This window comes from Dipodomys spectabilis, unplaced genomic scaffold (genome assembly GCF_019054845.1).
Source record: "Dipodomys spectabilis isolate Male_0828 unplaced genomic scaffold, ASM1905484v1 ptg000228l, whole genome shotgun sequence".
NCBI classification, from domain to species: domain Eukaryota; kingdom Metazoa; phylum Chordata; class Mammalia; order Rodentia; family Heteromyidae; genus Dipodomys; species Dipodomys spectabilis.
Genome location: NW_024870905.1, coordinates 10,577,036 through 10,595,528, shown reverse-complemented (window position 1 = coordinate 10,595,528; position 18,493 = coordinate 10,577,036). Strand labels below are relative to the sequence as shown.

General features: G+C 57.2%; 1 protein-coding gene across 1 annotated transcript; it reads right to left on the bottom strand.

Moving 5' to 3' along the window:
• Window positions 1-1,588: 1,588 nt before the first annotated feature.
• Window positions 1,589-17,872, bottom strand: Dnaja4 (DnaJ heat shock protein family (Hsp40) member A4). The gene is made up of 8 exons (XM_042697716.1): window positions 17,755-17,872; window positions 16,577-16,715; window positions 12,321-12,501; window positions 9,761-9,865; window positions 8,151-8,378; window positions 6,651-6,881; window positions 2,859-2,959; window positions 1,589-1,991 (listed from the first exon to the last, which is right to left on the bottom strand). The coding sequence occupies exons 1-8, from the start codon at window positions 17,832-17,834 to the stop codon at window positions 1,776-1,778; spliced, it is 1,281 nt and encodes a 426-aa protein (XP_042553650.1). The 5' UTR covers window positions 17,835-17,872; the 3' UTR covers window positions 1,589-1,775.
• Between the last annotated feature and the right edge of the window lie 621 nt (window positions 17,873-18,493).

The window sequence follows — 18,493 nt, the reverse complement described above, 5'->3', positions numbered from 1 at the left end:
GTTAGCCTTGAGGGAAAATGCTGAAGGACAGAGTGCCTGGGCCCTGAGTTCAAGCCACAGTGTCAACAGGAAACAAGAAGCGGAGCCACCTCTCCTAGCAGTTGAGTTTTGATTTTACAGTGGTATGGTGGGCGGGGAAGAACATGGGAAGCCACGCCCCCGTGGGGGAAGAGCTGAGTTAACGCTGCTCTTGTCCAGCAATGATTAATCAGAACTCCAGCACCTGTGGTCTGTTCACAAGTTCATTAGTTGGAATTGATTATTTTTGAATGCTGGGCACCGCTGGTGACTCAGGCCTGTAATCCTAGCAACTCCAGAGGTTGAGATCGGAGGATCATGGTTCAAAGCCAGCCTATGCAGCAAAGTCCTTGAAACTTATTTCTCACTAACCACCAAAAAGCCAGAAGTGGAGCCATGGTTCAAGTTGGTAGAGCACTAGCCTCGAGCTAAAGAGCTCTGGGACAGCACCCAGGCCCCAGGCTCAAGCCCTGTGACCAACAACACTAATTCAACGGGCAAAGCAGGGACACTGGTGTGCTCTTTTGGACCCAGATCCCCAAAGTGCTGGTGGCCGGTATGCTGTGGCACCATGTCTGCTCCATGGGACTCATCTCCCCTTGGGTCCTCAGAGGCGGGGCTCAGGTTCACAGAACCCAGTAAGAGTGGAGGACAGAAGCTTCCAGCCCAGAGCTGCTATGGTCTTCACTGTGGGAAAGGAAGGCTGAATTAAGGGCTGGAAGTGGAGGGACAAAACCAGAGTCCCACCTGCCCACCCAGGGTGCAGTCACAGCCGCCGTCCGCCAGAGAGGCCCTGGTCACTGAACTCGGGACTCGCGGGGCAGCACCGGCCCCTAGGCAGGAGGCTCTTGGACATGGCCTGGCCAGGTTCTGCCTCCAGGAATGATCTGAACCAGGGAGGACATGCAGGACCCACGGGTCATCGGAGGAGCCGGCCTGAGCCATGGGTCCACCAGTGCTGGCCCTGGCCCTGCTGCTGGGGACAGGGAGGCGGAAGTGCCTGCCAGGGCCGTCTACAGAAGCGCGTGGGGTGGGCACAGATGGCGTCTCGGTACAGCACCTAAAACACCAGGCTTGGAAAGTTCAGCAAACTTCCAAATGCTCACACACACCCCAGCCCAACCACTCAGGGCAGGGACAGCACAGGAGTGCAGCCCCCTGGGTGTGACCCGGGCGGGCAGGATCCAGGATCCACTCATGTGCTTTTGCTCCTTAGAAGATTCTTCTAGAAGGCAGAGATTGCACACTGTGGCCTTGAGCAGCCCTGCCAGGGGACGGAAGCCACCAGCCATTCAGAAGCACAATGTCCAAGAAAGGTCCTGAAAAGTGGTACAAGAACAGCCCAGGCCAGGTGCTAGTGCGCACGCCTGTAATCCCAGCTACTTGGGAGGCTGAGATCTGAGAATCAATGGTTCCAAGCCAGAACAGGCAGGAAAGTCCATGAGACATCGCCAATAAACCACCAGAAAATCGAAGTGGCAGCGTGGCTCAAAGTTGTAGGGCACTAGCAGCACCCCAGTCCTGAGTTCAAGCCCCACCAACCAACAACAACAAGACTGCGTCTGCAGATGACAAGTGATTTGTAATTAAGACATTTAAATAGAAATCAAGCTATGAAGAGAAACAAAAGAGCCCCCCTGAAAAAAGGACACAGCAATGGGGGGTGCTGAACACATACACAGGACACCCCAACACAGGAGGCCACGAAAGCCATGCCATTTTCATTGTGCCGATGTTACATTCGCGCAGCGCGGCCGTCAGGCCGTCTGGCACTGGACGCCCGCCCGCGGCCCGTCGTCGTCTTCCTCGTAGGCCTCGCGGTGCTGCCGCCAGTTCTGCTCGCTGGGGTTGAACTCCTTCAGCTCCACCTGGTCCATGTCCTCCGTGACCCGCACCTTCTGCCGGGGTGGCAGCAGCGCCTCCAGCTGAGGGAGTTTCTCCAGAGACAGCCACTGCTTGTCCGGGAAGACCACCTGGGAAAGGGTGCGCAGTAGTGTGGGCCTCTCACTCAGCCCCGACTGGGATCCAGAGCAGCCTGGGATCCAGAGCAGCCTGGGATCCAGAGCAGCCTGGGATCCAGAGCTCGTGCATACCTGGAATTCCAGCTCAGGAGATGGAGAACTGGGAATCACGGTCCAAAGGCAACCAGAAAGGACAAAACTGAGACCCATCTCTTTAGTTAACAAGCAAAAGACTGGAAGGTGGCTCGAGTGGAAGAGCAACATGATAGAAAAAGCCAAGTAAGATCACAAGGCCCTGAATTCCCACTCCAGTCTTGGCATTTTACAAAAAGCTAGATAATGGTGGCTTACACTTGTAATCCTTGCTAGGCTGAGGGAATCTCTGAGGTTCACGGTTCAAAGCTAGCCCTCTGCAGGAGAGGCTTTGAGACTTTCCTCCAAGGAACCACCCAAAGACTGGATATGGAGTCACGGCTCAAGTGGTAAAGTGCTATCCTTGAGTAAAAAAGCTAATGACACTCTGAATTCAAGTTCCAGTACTGGGGCATGTGCACATGTGTACACGTGTGCATGCGCACGTGCGTGCGCACACACAAAGCCAGGTGTCAGTGGCTCACACCTATAATCCTAGCTATTCAGGAGGCCGAAATCCGAGGATCGTGGCTTGAAACCAGTCTAGGCAAAAAAAGTCCAGAAAACATTTCCAACGAAGCGGCAAAAAGCCAGAAGTGGAAGGTGTGGCTCAAGTGGTGGAGCACCAGGCTTGAGTGAAAAAGCCAAGCAAGAAGGTGAGGCCCTGAGTTCAAGCTCCAGCACGCATGCACACGCACACACGCACGCACGCACACATGCACGCAAGCACGCCCATGGGCCACTTACGAGGAACTGTAGGATCAGGGCCCCCCGCTCCAGGGGGGCTTTGTAGATGGGCATGCCTTCGTTGCGGACACATTTCAGGTCCCCGTGCTTCATCACCTCCCCTGCCACAGAGAAGGAACAGTCAGGAGTCAGGAGACCAGGGCGGGTGTGGGCAGCCCTGGCGGTGAGCGCTGCACTGAGGAGTTGTTCCAGCCCTGGGCCAGGGATGGCCAGCTTCCTGGGGAGGGGACGACCGCGGTGGCTCCAGCTGGGCTGTGAGCACCTGCGTGAGGCTGCTGAACTGGTACGATCTCAGCGGCCTCCCAGGAGACGAGTTCAAATCCTGCGCTAAGGCTCTCCTACCCCAGGCATGGGAGCAAAGACTACTGGGAAGGTGCTCCTGGGAGCAGACGCAGGAGGAAGCTAAGTCCCAGCTTACTGGGTGTGCCACAAAGGGAACCACTGAGTTCTCACGAGGGAATGTCTCTTGCAGAATACATCTTGAAGCTGTCATGTAAGTTTTTAAATCCACAATGTGCTAACTGGGTGCTGGTGACTACACCTGTAATCCCAGCTACTCAGGAGACTGGGATTTGAGGATCATGGTTCAAAGCCAGCCTGGGCAGAAAATTATCTCTAAGCAGCAAAAATCCAGAAGTAGAAGTGTGGCTCAGGTGGTAGAGCATCAGCCTTGAGAAAAAAACAACAACCACCAAGCAAAAGGATAAAGTCTTGAGTTCAAATCCCAGCACTGGCACCAAAATAATAATCATCATCATCACAATGTGTTGACCCCTCTTCTCCTGGGGTGTCCACAGTGGAACTGTGGCTCAGATGTCATCCCCAGAGCCTGTGATGGTACAAGGGAATGACGGCCACCTCTAAGGGGAGGTCACTGGGCTCTTGATGGGATTTCTACAAAGTTCTCCCATCCCTTTCAGGTGCCGGTGCATGCTGCTCTCAGGTCAAGTCCTTAGGCCTCTGTTTCAGACCTGCCCAGGGCCAAACACAGAGGAATGACAGAACAACAGCAGGCTAGCAGAGGCTTCAAAGGCACTTTTTTTTCTTTCTCCAGTCCTGGGACTTGAACTCAGGGCCCGGGCGCTGTCCCTGAGCTTTTGTGCAGAAGGCTAGCACTCTACCACTTGAGCCACAGCTCCACTTCCGGCTTTTGTGTTTTGTCACTGGATAGAAGAGTCTCACAGACTTTCGGGCCCATGCTGGTTGTGCGCCTCGCCTCCATCCTCAGATCTCAGCCTCCCGAGCAGCTGGGACGGTAGGTGAGAGCCACCGGCGCCCAGTGCCACTCTCAACCTACAGAGTCTCACCAGGACTCAGGGTGGCTAAGAGGCTCTGGCAAAGGAGAAACACATTCAGAAATGAAGCAAAAACTGGAGAGAAGTGTGGGAAAGGATACCCAAAAAGTAAGATAAATAAGAAAAACAACTCTCCAAGGAAATCTCCAGGGCCAGGTTTTCTAGATCCTTCTACTGAAGCAGAGGAATGCCTCGCCCCTCAGGCTGGCCACTACCCTCCTTCCTAGCCTTCCTGGGCAGCTTCCCTGGGCTGGCGGGGTGGGGGTGGGGCTGGCTAAGCCCGGGCTCCAGGACTGCCCCCCCCCCCCCGGCTGACCACACCTCACATGGGGCCAGCCTGGGCCAAGGACGGGCTTCAAAAACCACAAAGCCAGGGCTGGGAAGGTGGCTCAGTGGTAGAGTGCTTGCCTTGCATGCATGAGGCCCTGGGTTCGATTCCTCAGCACCACATAAGCAAAAAAAAGCCAGAAGTGGCTCTGTGGCTGTAGTGGTAGAGCGCTAGCCTTGAGCTGAAGAGCTGAGGGACAGCGCCCAGGCCCAAAGTTCAGGCCCCACGACTGGACCCCAAAAAAAACAAAACACAAAGTCTCACGAAGCCAGCCCAGCTCCCAGCAAGGCTGGCTTGTCATCTGCCAGATGCTAGGGGCACTGCATCATGATGGACTTTCCTGCCCAGGCTGGCCTTGAACCACCAACCTCAGATCTCAGACTCCTGAGTAGCTAGGACAACAAGAGTAAGTCACCAGCACCCAGCATGAAATGTTTGTATGTATGCTTTTTTTTTTTTTGGGGGGGGGGGGGTTAGTTTAGGTAAAGGTCTATGTAGCTCAGGCTGGCCTTGAACTTCCAATCCTCCTGCCTCAGCCTCCACAGTGCTTGGATTATAAGCATAAAGGATGTAAATTTGAAATTGTTCTCAAATAAGACTTTTGGGCAAGAGTGGCACTTGAACTCAGCACCTGATGCTTTGTTCATGAGCTAGCTAAGCCACGCCTCCAATCCTATAAAAAGATTATTTTTTAAAAAGCAACACAACCTCAGCTGGGTGCCGGTGGCTCACACCTGTAATCTTAGCTTATTGGGGAGACCAGAAATCAAGGGATATGTCTTGGGGCCAGGTAAAAAGTTCATGAAACCCCATGTCAACAGAAAAGGCTAAACCTAGTAACACATATCTGACATCTGCCACAGCAGGAAGCGTTAAGTAGGAGGGTCATGGTCTGGTAAGTGTCAGGCAAAAGGTAAGACCCTATCTCAAAAGTAAGAGCAAGCCGGGCACCGGTGGCTCACGCCTGCAATCCTAGCTACTCAGGAGGCTGAGTTCTGAAGATCATGATTCAAAGCCAGCTTGGGCAGGAAAGGCTAAGAGACTCCTATCTCCAATTAACCACTAGAAAACCGTAAGTGTTGCTATGGCTCAAGTGGTAGAACACTTGCCTTGAGCTGAAGAGCTGAGAGACAGCGCCCAGGCCCAGAGTTCAAGCCACATAACCAACAACAACAACAACAAAAATAGGGCTGGGAAGGTGGCTCAGAGGTAGAGTGCTTGCCTCCCATGCATGAGGCCCTGGGTTCAATTCCTTAGCACCACATAAACAGAATAAGCCGGAAATAGTGCTGTGGGCTCAAGTGGTAGAGCGCTAGCTTTGAGCTGAAGAGCTGAGGGGCAACGCCCAGGCCCAGAGTTCAAGCCCCATGACCAACCCCTCCCTCCAAAAAAAGAGCAAAAAGCATTGGAGGCATGGCTCAAGCTATAGAGCTCCTGTCAAACAAATACACTGACACTGAGGTTAAACCCTAGTACCACCAAAATAAAATGTAAAAGATTTAGACATATAAGTTCATTTCATATGATCCCCAGAAAAGGGAGTTATGCAGAGGGAATCAGAGAGGAATGTGGCTGACAAAGAGGGGGGAAAGCAAGAGGGGGTGGGGATACACAGCAAAGACAGGAAAAGTCTGGGACAGTGACTAAACCCCAGAATCTTTTTTTTTCCCCTTCTGCCAGTCCTGGGGCTTGAACTCAGGGCCTGGGCACTGTCCCTGAGCCTCTCTTGGCTCAAGACTAACACTCTACCACTGGAGCCACAGCACCACTTCTGGCTTTTTCTGTGTATGTGGTACTGAGGAATCCAACTCAGAGCTTGATGCATGCTAGGCAAGCACTCTACCACTAAACCACATTCCCAGCCCACAGCTCCACTTTTTGCTGGTTTGTCACAGATAAAGAATTGCACCGACTTTCCCGTCCAGGCTGGCCTCAAACCTCGATTCTCAGATTTCAGCATCCTGATTAGTTAGGAATTCACCCTCATGAGCCGCCAGCGGCTGGCTAACTTTTCAACTTGGCAGATTCTAGCTAGAATTTTTAGACACCCGCTTCAGGATTCCTAGAACTTTTCAGTTGCTTTCTATTTAGCAGAAATCCAGTCAACAATTCACAAACAAAAGTGGGCCTGGGAAGGCCGTGCTTGGCAGGGCACGGGACACAGCTTACCTGATTTAGATGTAATAATAAGGACTCGATCATCCAGTGTTTTGATCGTCTTCTTGAAGCCACAAAGAGCTTCAGAAAGCTGAATTTTCATTTTCATGATCAAGTCATGGCCTCGCCTCTGAAAGACACTATGATCCTTCTGATCAAGCACAATTATCACATCGCCAGGCTCCAGCTCGGGCTCCTGATCCCCTTCGCCATGAAAGAGTATCTTTTGCCCATCTTTCATACCTATGAAACATCATTCCTTTTCAATTAGCCGTCGATCGTGACACGCAGACTCTCTCAAAGCTTTTGAAGAAAGGAGGCAACGTCCTGGGGGGAGGGGCGTTGCCATCATTCAACTTTCCAACCCGGGTGGGCACAGAAGGCTCCCATGGGCTCGAGCTCCTATGGCTCCCGGCTGTGGCCCTCTGAGGGACTCGGAGGCCCCCGTCTGTGTCCAGGTGCACAGTGCCTGGCTCTGGTGGCTACAGCTGTGGCCCCTTCAAGCGGGCCAGGACCGTGCAGGCCCTGGGGACCCAGGCCTGGGGGAAGCCAGCCCCCTTTGCCAGCTCCCGTGTGGGTCTCGGTGTTGATTTCTTTTGACTTTTTTTTGGTCTCATCTCTCAGCTGTGGGTTCTTTGCTGAGTTAGACAGCCACAGATCAATCAAGCATTTGGAAAACTAGCTAGGATCTGACAGCAGGCAAAATGAATGCTAAGCGGAGGCGGGGGTGCGGGGTGTCTGCTTTTGGGGAGAACACAGTATCTGAGAAGGGAAATAAGCACTTTTAAAGCAGCAGAAAGTCTTAAAAAAAAAAAAAAAGAACAAGTAAAACCTAGGGCTTGAACTCAGGGCCTGGGCGCTGTCTGGGCTTTTTTGCTGAAGGCTAGTGCTCTACCAATTGAGCCACAGCTCCACTTGTGAGTTTTTGGTGGTTCACTGGAGTGTCTCATGGATTTTGCTGCCCAGGCTATCTTTAAACCATAACCCTGAGTATCTAGGATTATAGGCATGAGCCACCAACACTTAGCTACAACTGTCTTTATTATTATTATTTTATTTTTGTCAGTCATGGGGCTTGAACTCTGGGCCTGGGCGCTGTCCCTCAGCGCTTTAGCTCAAGGCAAGCGCTCTACCACTTGAGCCATAGCACCACTTCCGGTTTTCTGAGTGGTTAATTTGAAAGTCTCACGGACTTTCCTGCCTGGGCTGGCTTTGAACTGCAATCCTCAGATCTCAGCCTCCCGAGTAACTAGGATTACAGGCGTGAGTCACCAGTGCCCGGCTTACACCTGTCTTTTAATATATGTCCTGAGGGAGGTAGCCCACCCATGCTGCCTCCCCTAAGTGCCCTGTGATTGGTGCAGCCCAGCCCCTAAGTGTCCTGTGATTGGTGCAGCCCAGACCCTAAGTGCCCTGTGATTGGTGCAGCCCAGCCCCTAGTGTCTGTGACTGGCACCGCCCAAGCGCCTGCGAGCCACAAGTGGCAAGCTCAGGCTGGGTGGACGCACTCACCTTTCTCCACGTGCACCTCGATGATCTTCTTCTCGCGGGTCACCTTGGCGCCACTGCAGGTCTCGCAGCGGTCCTTGGGGTTGATGCGCTCGCCCTGGCCCTTGCACTCAATGCACACCGTCTGGATCTGCTGGACCATGCCCGGCCCAATCTGCTGGATGTGGATCTGCATCCCTCGCCCTTTACACAACGGGCATTTCTCCACGGACCCCTTCTTCCCGCCGATGCCTGCGGGGATGGGGCAACAGGACCCAGAGCCGTGACCTTCCCCTCCAGGGTGCCACGGCAGAGGGTGTGACGCATGACACTGGCTGCATGCTGCCGTTGCAATTCTATTTCACAGTCATAAAAGCAAAGTGGCCAGGCCATCGGCAGCTCACGCCTGTCATCCTAGCTACTCAGGAAGCTGGGATCTGAGGATCAGAGTTCAAAGCCAGCTCCTGCAAGAGAGTCCATATGGATGCTATCTCCATTTATTCACAAAAAAAAAAAAAAAAAAAGAAGAAGAAAAAAAAAAAGGAAAAGAAAGAGGCCAGAAGTGGAGTTGTGACTCAAATGGTAAAGCAGCAATCTTAAGTGAAAAAAAGCTCAGGGATAATGCCTAAGGCTCCATGTTCAAACCCTAGTACCAACACTAAAAATCAATCAGGTAGATTTGGAATTTAAGCTACCTGTTTGAAAAAAACAAAAACAAAACTCTGCTTGAATCTACCTTTGGAAAGATAGTTCACACCTCTAATCCTAGCACTCTGGGAGGCTGAAGCAGGAGGATCACCAGTTCAAGACTAGCCTGGGCTACCAAAATATGACCCCTCCCATCGCAAGAAAATATTTTTCTCTGAACTAGGAAACAACTAGATGCACCTCCAGATCCAAGACATCAGAACTGGGGCTGGGAAGGTGGCTCAGTGGTAGAGCGCTTGCCTTGCATGCCTGAGGCCCTGGGTTCTATTCCTCAGCACCACATAAGCAAAAAGAAAAAAGCTGGAAGTGGTGCTGTGGCTCAAGTGGTAGAGCGCTTGCCTTGAGCTAAAGAGCTGAGGGACAGCGCCCAGGCCCAGAGTTCAGGCCCCACGACTGGACCCCCCCCCCCCAAAAAAAAAAAAAAAAGATGCCAGTGCAACCAAGACATCAGAACTGTGAAAATCACTCAAATTCTACCAGCGGCTTGTGGGCTCATGCCTATAATCCTAAGTTATTCAGAAGGCTGAAAAATCAGTTCAATAGCCTGGGCAGACAAATCCACGAGACTCTGGTCTTTAGTTATGGCCCGGCAAAACACTAGAAATAGAGTGAGAATGTGGCTTAGTGGTGGAATGCTTGCCTAGCATGCATGAAGTCCCGGGTTTGATTCCTCTGTACCACATAAATAGAAAAAGCCAGAAGTGGTGCTGTGGCTCAAGTGGTAGAGTGCTAGCCTTGACCAAAAGCAGCTCAGGAACAGTGCTTAGGCCCTGAGTTCAAGCCCCAGGACTAACAAAACAAAACAAAAAACTAGAAGTAGAGCTTGTGGCTCAAATGGCAGAACACTCTTGAGTGAAAAAAAGCTAAAGGAATAGCACACCTAGGTTCTAAGTTCAAGCCCCACACAAAACAAATACCATTTTTACCTTCACATTTCTCACAGATTACATTTTTCTGCAATGCCAATTTCTTTGTAACTCCATTATATAAGTCTTCCAGGGTTACAGACAACTGATGTACAACATTCTTGCCTTCCCAAAAGAAAGGAAAAAATAAAAAGCAATTAGTCACACTGCCGTGGATATTCCTCTACAGCAAATGCCATGTGGAGCATGTACGCGCTCCTCAGCTGCACTGACTTGCCCATGCCCACCCGGAAGCTGAGCCTGGACCATCCACCCTTCTCCTTCCTGCCAGCCCCGCCCCCCAACATGATCATTCATAGAGCTCAACAAGAAAAACAAGAGGTCCCAGGCACCAGGAGTTCAGGCCTGTCATCCTAGCTCCTGAGGAGCCTGAGATCTGAGGATCAAGGTTCAAAGCCAGTCCTGGCAGGAAAGTTTGTGAGACTCATCTCCAGTGAACCACCAGAAAGCTGAAGTGGCGCTGTGGCTCAAAGTGGTGGAGCTCCAGCCCTGAGTGAAAGAGCTCAGGGACAGTGCCCAGGCCCTGAGTTCAAGCCCCACAACCACCACCAACAACCACCCAAACTATGGAAGTGTTGTCTCTGAGTTCAAGATCGTGGGCCGCTGGGCTCTGCCTGCTCAGGAAGGCGGACAGCCTCCAGGCCGTCTCAGCTTCCCAGAGTTCTCAGGTCACTGGGACCAGATGTCCTGGTTTATTGGCTGTCAATTAGGAGAGATCACTTCATTAAGGGTGTGAACATTTCCCTCTCCAAACAGTGAGTATGCCAGACAAGAGATTAGCCAATAGCTAAAGGATGGGGGGGATTTTCTCTACTAAATACTAGATGAGCTGAGTGGAAGTGGCTCATGCTCTATAATCCTAGCTACTGTGGAGGCTGAGATCTGGAGGATCACAGTTGGAAGCAAGCCCAGGCAGACAAATCTGAGAGCCTCTCAACTCCAATTAACCACCCAAAAGAAAAAAAAAGTGGGAATTGGAGGTGTGGCACAAGAGGTAGAGAGCCAGCTTTGTGTGAAAAAGTTAAAGTAGAGCATAAGGCCCTGAGTTCAAGTCCTGTTACTGGCATGTGCCTACATGCGTACGTGTACACACACACACACACACACACACACACACACACACACACACACACACACACACACACACACTCCACTAGGAGATTTGCTGTACACTGGGTTCACAAGATTGACCCCAATCAGCTTTTCAAAGCTCAAAGTCAGAGTTATAATGAAAGAACAAGTACATTTTGTTTGGAACCTCACTAGCCAAAGCTGAGCCTCTAAAAGCCTATGTAGAATGTGTTTCATCTGACTTTATCCTGACTGTAATAAGCTTGGTTAATTTTGTTTTTGCCAGTCCTAGGGCTTGAACTCTGCCTGGGCACTGTCCTTAAGCTTCTTTTGCTCAAGGCTAGCACTCTACCACTTGAGCCACAGCACCATTTCCAACCTTGTTCTGTGTATGTGGTGCTGAGAAGTTGAACCCAGGGCTTTCGCACATGGTAGGCAGCACTTTACCAGTAAGCTACATTCCCAGCCCTGGCTTTTGTTTTTTTGTCTGTCGTGGGCCTGGGCGCTGTCCCTCAGCTCTTCAGCTCAAGGTTAGTGCTCTACCACTTGAGCTACAGCGCCACTTCTGGTTTTCTGGTGGTTCACTGGAGAGAAGAGTCTCACAGAGTTTCCTGCCTGGGCTGGCTTTGAACCGCGATCCTCAGATCTCAGCCTCCTGAGTAGCTGGGATGACAGGCCTGAGCTGCCTGGTGCCCAGCTTTTTTTTTTTTTAAACTAGCACATTCAGTGCCTGGCCCCACAACAAAGGACAAGACAAACTTGTCCTTCGCTTACCCACAGCCCCCTCCTCCCTCCCTCCCCTCTTCCTTGGAGGTGTCTGAAGGCTGACAGAGACTTCCTCCACAAGCTAAGAGGTTTCAGCATCTGGAACTTCACTGTTCCCAAACCCTACGGGGGTGCCGCCTTCCTGTGGTAAAGGCATGCCCCGCCCGGATCCCGGGCCCCGCCCCGCCCCCGGGCCCCGCCCCGCCCCCAGGCCCCGCCCCACCCCCAGGCCCCACCCCAGACCCCGCCCCGACCCCAGGCCCCGCCCCGGCCCACTCTCAGGCCCCGCCCCGACCCCAGGCCCCGCCCTGCCTCCGGGCCCCGCCCCGCTCCCAGGCCCCGCCCCGACACCAGGCCCCGCCCACAGGCCCCGCCCCGACCCCGCCTCGTTCCCGGGCCCCGCCCCGATCCCAGGCCCCACCCCAGACCCCGCCCCACCCCCGGGCCCCGCCCCGATCCCGCCTCGTTCCCGGGCCCCGCCCCGATCCCAGGCCCCGCCCCTCCCCAGGCCCCGCCTCGTTCCCGGGCCCCGCCCCCGCCCGGATCCCAGGCCCCGCCCCGATCCCTGGCCCCGCCCCGACCCCAGACCCCGCCTCGCTCCCGGGCCCCGCCCCTCCCCGGGCCCCGCCCCAGCCCTCCCCAGGCCCCGCCCCTCCCCAGGCCCCGCCCCGCCCCCGGCCCCGCCCCGATCCCTGCCCTGGGCCGCTCCCGCCCCGCGGCTCACCTCGCCTCTCTCTGGCCATCCGGCCCCCACCTCCGAAGAACATGTCGAAGATGTCCATGGGGGAGGAGAAGCCGGGGCTCCCGGAGCCCCCCTCCTTAATCGCCTGCTCCCCGCCCTGGTCGTAAACATCCCTTTTCTTTGGATCTGAAAGCACTTCATACGCCTGTGATATAAGTTTAAACTTAAAAAGAAAAAGAAAAAAATGTTTAAAAGAGAAGCACCGTGAAGAGTCTGCGCTGGGGGGGGGGCTTGAACTCAGGACCTGCGTGCTGTCCCATAGCATTTTTTTTTGCTCCAGGTTGGCGCTCTACTACTAGGCCACAGCCCCACTTACTGATTTGGGGCTGAATTGGAATTAGGAGTCTCGCAGACTTTTCCTGTCTATGGGGCTGGGAAGGTGGCTCAGTGGTAGAGTGCTTGCCTTGCATGAATGAGGCCCTGGGTTCGATTCCTCAGCACCACATAAACAGAAAAATCTGGAAGTGGCGCTGTGGCTTAAGTGATAGTGTGCTAGTCTTGAGCTGAGGCCCAGGCCCAGACTTCAGGTCCACGATCCCCCCCCAAAAAAAAAACAAAACAAAACCAAAAAACAGACTTTCCTGTCTGGACTGGCTTCGAACCACAATCCTCCATTCTCAGCCTCCTGAGTAGCTGGGATTACAGGCGTGAGCCACTAACTCGGCTTCTCTCAGCTTCCTCTTGTAGTTCTGAGAGTCAGAGAACCTTTCAGCTCCTCTGCAGAATGTTCTAAGCTATTTTATTGAGGAAAGCTCAATTTGAATATAATTTGAATACAATTTAAATATGACAATCACAGCCCTCTCACTGCAGACTTCCATTCTCAGTGGAGGCCTGACTTTCCCTCTGGCATCATTTGCTTTGGGCTCATTGGCTGGTGCTCTACCAGCTGGTCCACACCTCCAACCCAAAGAGAGTTAACTAACTGGGTACTAGTGGCTCACATCTGTAATCCTCACTAACAAGAGTTCAAAGCCATCCCAAGCAAGAAAGTCTGTGGCACTCATCTCCAACGAATCATCAAAAAGACAGGAGTGGAGCCTTGGCTCAAGTGGTAGAGCGCCAGCTTGCAGTTAATAAAAAAACGCCAAGGGGAGGCCCTGGGTTCAGGCCCCGGTACTGACAGAAAAAAATTAGAAATTAAAAGAGGGTCACCAGCCAAGAACACACCCCCCCCCAGCACTGTCCTTAAAGGAGAATTTTTTTCTCCCCGGCCACCCTGTGTCTTTCAGAAAAGCACGCTGCCAGAGTCCACACAAAGCAGTGTTCCACAACAAACACAGGCTGCCTGTCACTTAGCAACCCAGAACAACTGGGCAGAAAACTAACACCAGCACCCCACGGCCTTGCCAGCTGTCCAGGAGGCTGGTGGAAAGGCCGGGCTTAATCTATTTTTGAAGAGACATGAATAATACAGTGACAAACTTAGGTGAAAAGAAAAAATACAAAGAAAAAGGTCCCACCTGGAACAGATAAAATGGACAAGGAATACATAAACTCCCATCCGAAACGCTGGCACACTGCGGCCAGAAGAGGACACGAGCGAGTGAAAGATCTCTGTGGAAATGTCACGGCAGAGTTGTGTAATTGTGTTCCATCTTCTGTGGTGTGGTGGTGCATGTGTCCCTTAGCCTTGTCACTCAAAGCTGGCGCTCCACCACTGAACCGCAGCTCCACTGCTGGCTTTTGGTTGGTTCATTGGAGATAAAAAGTCTTGTAGACTTACTGCCCAGGCTGGCTTTAAACCTCAAGCCTCAGATCTCGGCCTCCTGAATAGCTGCGATTATAGCATGGAGCACCAGCACCCGGCTGGCACCGAGTATTTTATGAGCATTTCTTCCCAGAGCACTGCTATCGTTTCATACACACGACCATTTCCAAAGCTACACACACAGCAAGATGGCAGAGGGTGAGGGCTGGAGAGGGAAAGAAGGGGAGACAAAGTAGTATTCCTCTGGCAGAGACGGAAGGGGTGACATTGTCCAAAACAAAATACTTATGTCCCCCCTCTGTACATCACCTTTATTATAATAAGAAAAAATTTAAAAAAAAGATTTGTGGAAGTGGGGAAAATCACAGAAGCCCCTCCAGAATGGACAAGCACCTGCTAAGCAGCCTCAATAATGGGACATAAATTCAGTCTGGCTGGAAATACGTATGTATTTAAAATAATAAGTGGCAGGTAGGCACTGACTCATACCTTTAATCCTAGCTACTCAGGAAGCTGAGACTTGACCATCGAGGTCAGAAGCCAGCCCAGGCAGGAAAGTCTAAGACATCTCCAATGAGCCAGCAAAAAGCTGGAAGTGGAGGTGTAGCTCAAGCGATAGAGCATCAGCCTTGAGCAGAAAAAGCCAACTGAGAGCTCAAGGCCCTGCCCTGAGTTCAGGCCTTAGGTAGTCTAACCAGCACAAAGTTAAAAAATGAAAAAGGACAAAACAATGTACCCATTGTGAAAGCAACATAGATGTAAAGAACAAGTCTAAACAAAATAAAAAGCTGAGCACTGTTGGCTCATGACTGTGATCCAAGCTTCTCAGGAGGCTGAGATCTGAAGATCAAGGTTCAACGCCAGCCTGGGCAGGCAAGTTGGTAAGACTCATCTCCAATTAACTACCAGAAAAGCAAAAGTGGCACTGGGGCTTGAAGTGGTAGAGTGCTATCCTTGAACAAAAGGAGCTTGGGGACAGTGCCTGGCCCTGAGTTCAAGCCCCACGACTAATAATAATTATTATTTCCACACATGGCCAGCCTAGCCACGCTACTGCAACAGAAAAACCCAACCCCAAAGCACAAACGACTTGGCCTCAAGTAACCGTGGCAGCCACGGACCGTGAATCACGGGCCCCGTGCGGGACGGCGGGCAGCCCCTAGGAAAGCCTGCACCGCCTAAATATAGACGAACCAAAGCGAACCCGCCACAGGGACCCAGCGGAATCTTCTGACGGCCATATTTCAGCACCACGGAGCTAAATATAAATATTCCATCAGCTCCAGCCACCCAGCCAACGCGGACTTGGAATCACGAATGGAGACGGGTGTGTTCTAACCCCCCTCCACGGCCGTGGCCTCGAATCTCAATGAGAGGTGGCTTGAGGTGACCCGGGTCCCTGCGATCGGCTGCAGCCGGAGCCCCGCTGCCCAGACCCACCGGGGACCACAGCGCCCGGCCGCACTGCCACCCCGGCCACGGGGACGCTGCGCCCGCCCGCACTGCCACCCCGGCCACGGGCACCACAGCGCCCGCCCGCACTGCCACCCCGGCCACGGGGACGCTGCGCCCGGCCGCACTGCCACCCCGGCCACCACAGCGCCCGGCCGCACTGCCACCCCCGGCCACGGGGACGCTGCGCCCGGCCGCACTGCCACCCCGGCCACGGCCACCACAGCGCCCGCCCGCACTGCCACCCCGGCCACCACAGCGCCCGCCCGCACTGCCACCCCGGCCACGGGCACCACAGCGCCCGCCCGCACTGCCACCCCGGCCACGGGCACCACAGCGCCCGCCCGCACTGCCACCCCGGCCACGGGCACCACAGCGCCCGGCCGCACTGCCACCCCGGCCACGGGGACGCTGCGCCCGGCCGCACTGCCACCCCGGCCACGGGGACGCTGCGCCCGCCCGCACTGCCACCCCGGCCACGGGGACGCTGCGCCCGGCCGCACTGCCACCCCGGCCACGGGGACGCTGCGCCCGGCCGCACTGCCACCCCGGCCACGGGCACCACAGCGCCCGCCCGCACTGCCACCCCGGCCACCACAGCGCCCGGCCGCACTGCCACCCCGGCCACGGGGACGCTGCGCGCCGAGGATGGCGGTGCAAAGCCAGCTCAGGCGGAGAGACTGAGACCAGAAAGGAGCGTTACAGAAGCCAGACGCCGTCTGACCTCGGGCTCCCCGTCTACCCCGGCGCGTGGAGTCCAACGCGCCCCTCATCCCACCAAACGAGGCCGCGGCATCATCCGGATGATGCAACTCCAAGGGGGACGCCGCGGGCCCCCGGGCTCCCCACCGCACCCCCGCGGGGAGCCCCGGGTCCGGCCCACCGACCGCCCCGCCACGGGGTTCACAAACCCACCGGGACCGAAGCCGATCCGCGGGGGGCTGCGGGCCGGCTGCGGGGGCCAGGCCCGCGCCCCGCACGCGGCGGGCGGAGGCCCCGTCCACACCGGGGGTGCGTGCGGGGGGCGGGGGGGCGGATCGCCCCGCGAGGCCCGCCCCGGGACCCCGGCCCCCACCTTCTCGCCCTCGTCGGGGTTCTTGTCGGGGTGGTACTTGAGGGCCAGCTTGCGGTAGGCCTTCTTGATCTCCTCCGGGGAGGCGCTGGGCCGCACCCCCAGGATGTCGTAGTACTGCGTCTCCTTCACCATCTTGTCCCTGCGGGGGGACCCCGCGCCCCCGGGGCCCGGTCAGCGTCCGCCCGGGACTCCCGGACCCCCGAGGCCGGGTCACGGCCAGGGCCGCGGGGCGCTCCCGCGTCACGGCCACGGCCCCGACCCCGCGCCGGTCTCCGCGCCGGCCCCGCCGCGCTCCGGCCGCGGCTCCTCCGCGCGGGTTTTATCCGGCGCCGGCGGAAGCTGCCATCCCGGGCCGATGACGCCACAAACGCCCAGAACCTTCCCGGAGGTTCCGGCGACGCCGAGCGGGCGGGCGGGGCGCTCCGAGAGGCCCGGATCCCGCGCGCCCGGCCCGGAGTCGCCCCGCGCGCGCCCCCGCCCGCCCCGCCCCGCCCCGCCCCGCGACCCCTGACCCCGACCGGTCCCACGACCTTGACCCCGCCCCGTAACCCCTGATCCTGACCCCGCGAGCCCCACGATCCCGCCCCCCGCGACCCCTGCCCGAACCCCGCCCGCCCCGCCCCGCGACCCCTGCCCCCGACCCCCGCCCGCCCCGCGACCCCTGACCCCGACCCCCACCAGCCCGGTCCCATGACCTTTGACCCCCGCCCGTAACCCCTGATCCTGACCCCCGCCCGCCCCGCCCCGCGACCCCGGGTCCCGGCCCCTACCATCCCTGCCCGCCCCCGTCGGTCTCGCCCCGCGATCCCTGACCCTGACCCCCGCGCCCCCCGCCCGGGCCCCGCGCCCCGGGCCCCCCGCCCGCGCCCCCCGCCCCCTGCCCCGCGCCCTGCCCCGCGCCCCCCGCCCCCTGCCCCGCGCCCTGCCCCGCGCCCCCCGCCCCCCCCGCTCCGCGCCCCCCGCCCCCTGCCCCGCGCCCTGCCCCGCGCCCCCCGCCCCCCGCCCCCCGCCCCGCGCCCCCCGCCCCGCGCCCCCCGCGCCCCCCGCCCCGCGCCCCCCGCCCCCCGCCCCGCGCCCCCCGCGCCCCGCCCCGCGCCCCCCGCCCCCCGCCCCCCGCCCCGCGCCCCCCGCCCGCGCCCCGCGCCCCGCGCCCCCTGCCCGCGCCCCGCGACGCCCACCCGCCGTCCTCCGGAGCCGGCTCCTCGGGCTGCCCGTCCGACTCCCCGGAGCTCCAGTTCTGGCTGCCGCCCCGAGCCATGTCGGGGCGCCGGGCCGCGGGCGGCGGGGGCCCCGGCGCCCTGCGAGCGTCCCCCGCGAGGCCGCTCGGCGCTCGGGCTGCTCGGCGGGTCGGGCTCGGGGCTGCGCTGCGGGCCGCGCTCGCGTGCGGGCCGGGGCTGCGCGCCGGGACTCGGGGCGCCGCGGGCCGCGCCCCGACCACCGCACCCTGGGGCGGGGCCCTTTGTTGGGTCATCGCTCGGCCTGGCCTTGCGCCGGCGCCCCGCCCTCCCCCAGGCGTCGCCAAGGCCGATCGGGGGTCCCCTGCCCTGCCGCGGGCCCCCACGGCCCCGTAGGCGTCCCCCCCCCAGACCCGGGAGCCCGCCCCTCCTCCCCGGCCGCCCTCGAAGGGCAGAGCCCCAAAGCCAGGCCACACGGGGGGCGCCCTGCGCCCGGCCGCGCCCCGCACTATCAGAAGGCCGCAGGCCTCCCGCCCGCCGCGCCCTGGCTTCTGCGGGGTCCCCCCACCCCGAAACCCGGTACGAACGACTTAATATCGAAAGAGACAAGAATATATTTGTATCTATCCCGGCGCCTGTGAGCCCAGGAGGCTGAGATCTGAGGCCGGTCCCCGAGACACCCAGCTCCCCGCTACCCAGCAAGGACAAGCTGGACCTTGTTGGGAACATGGAGAGGCCCGGA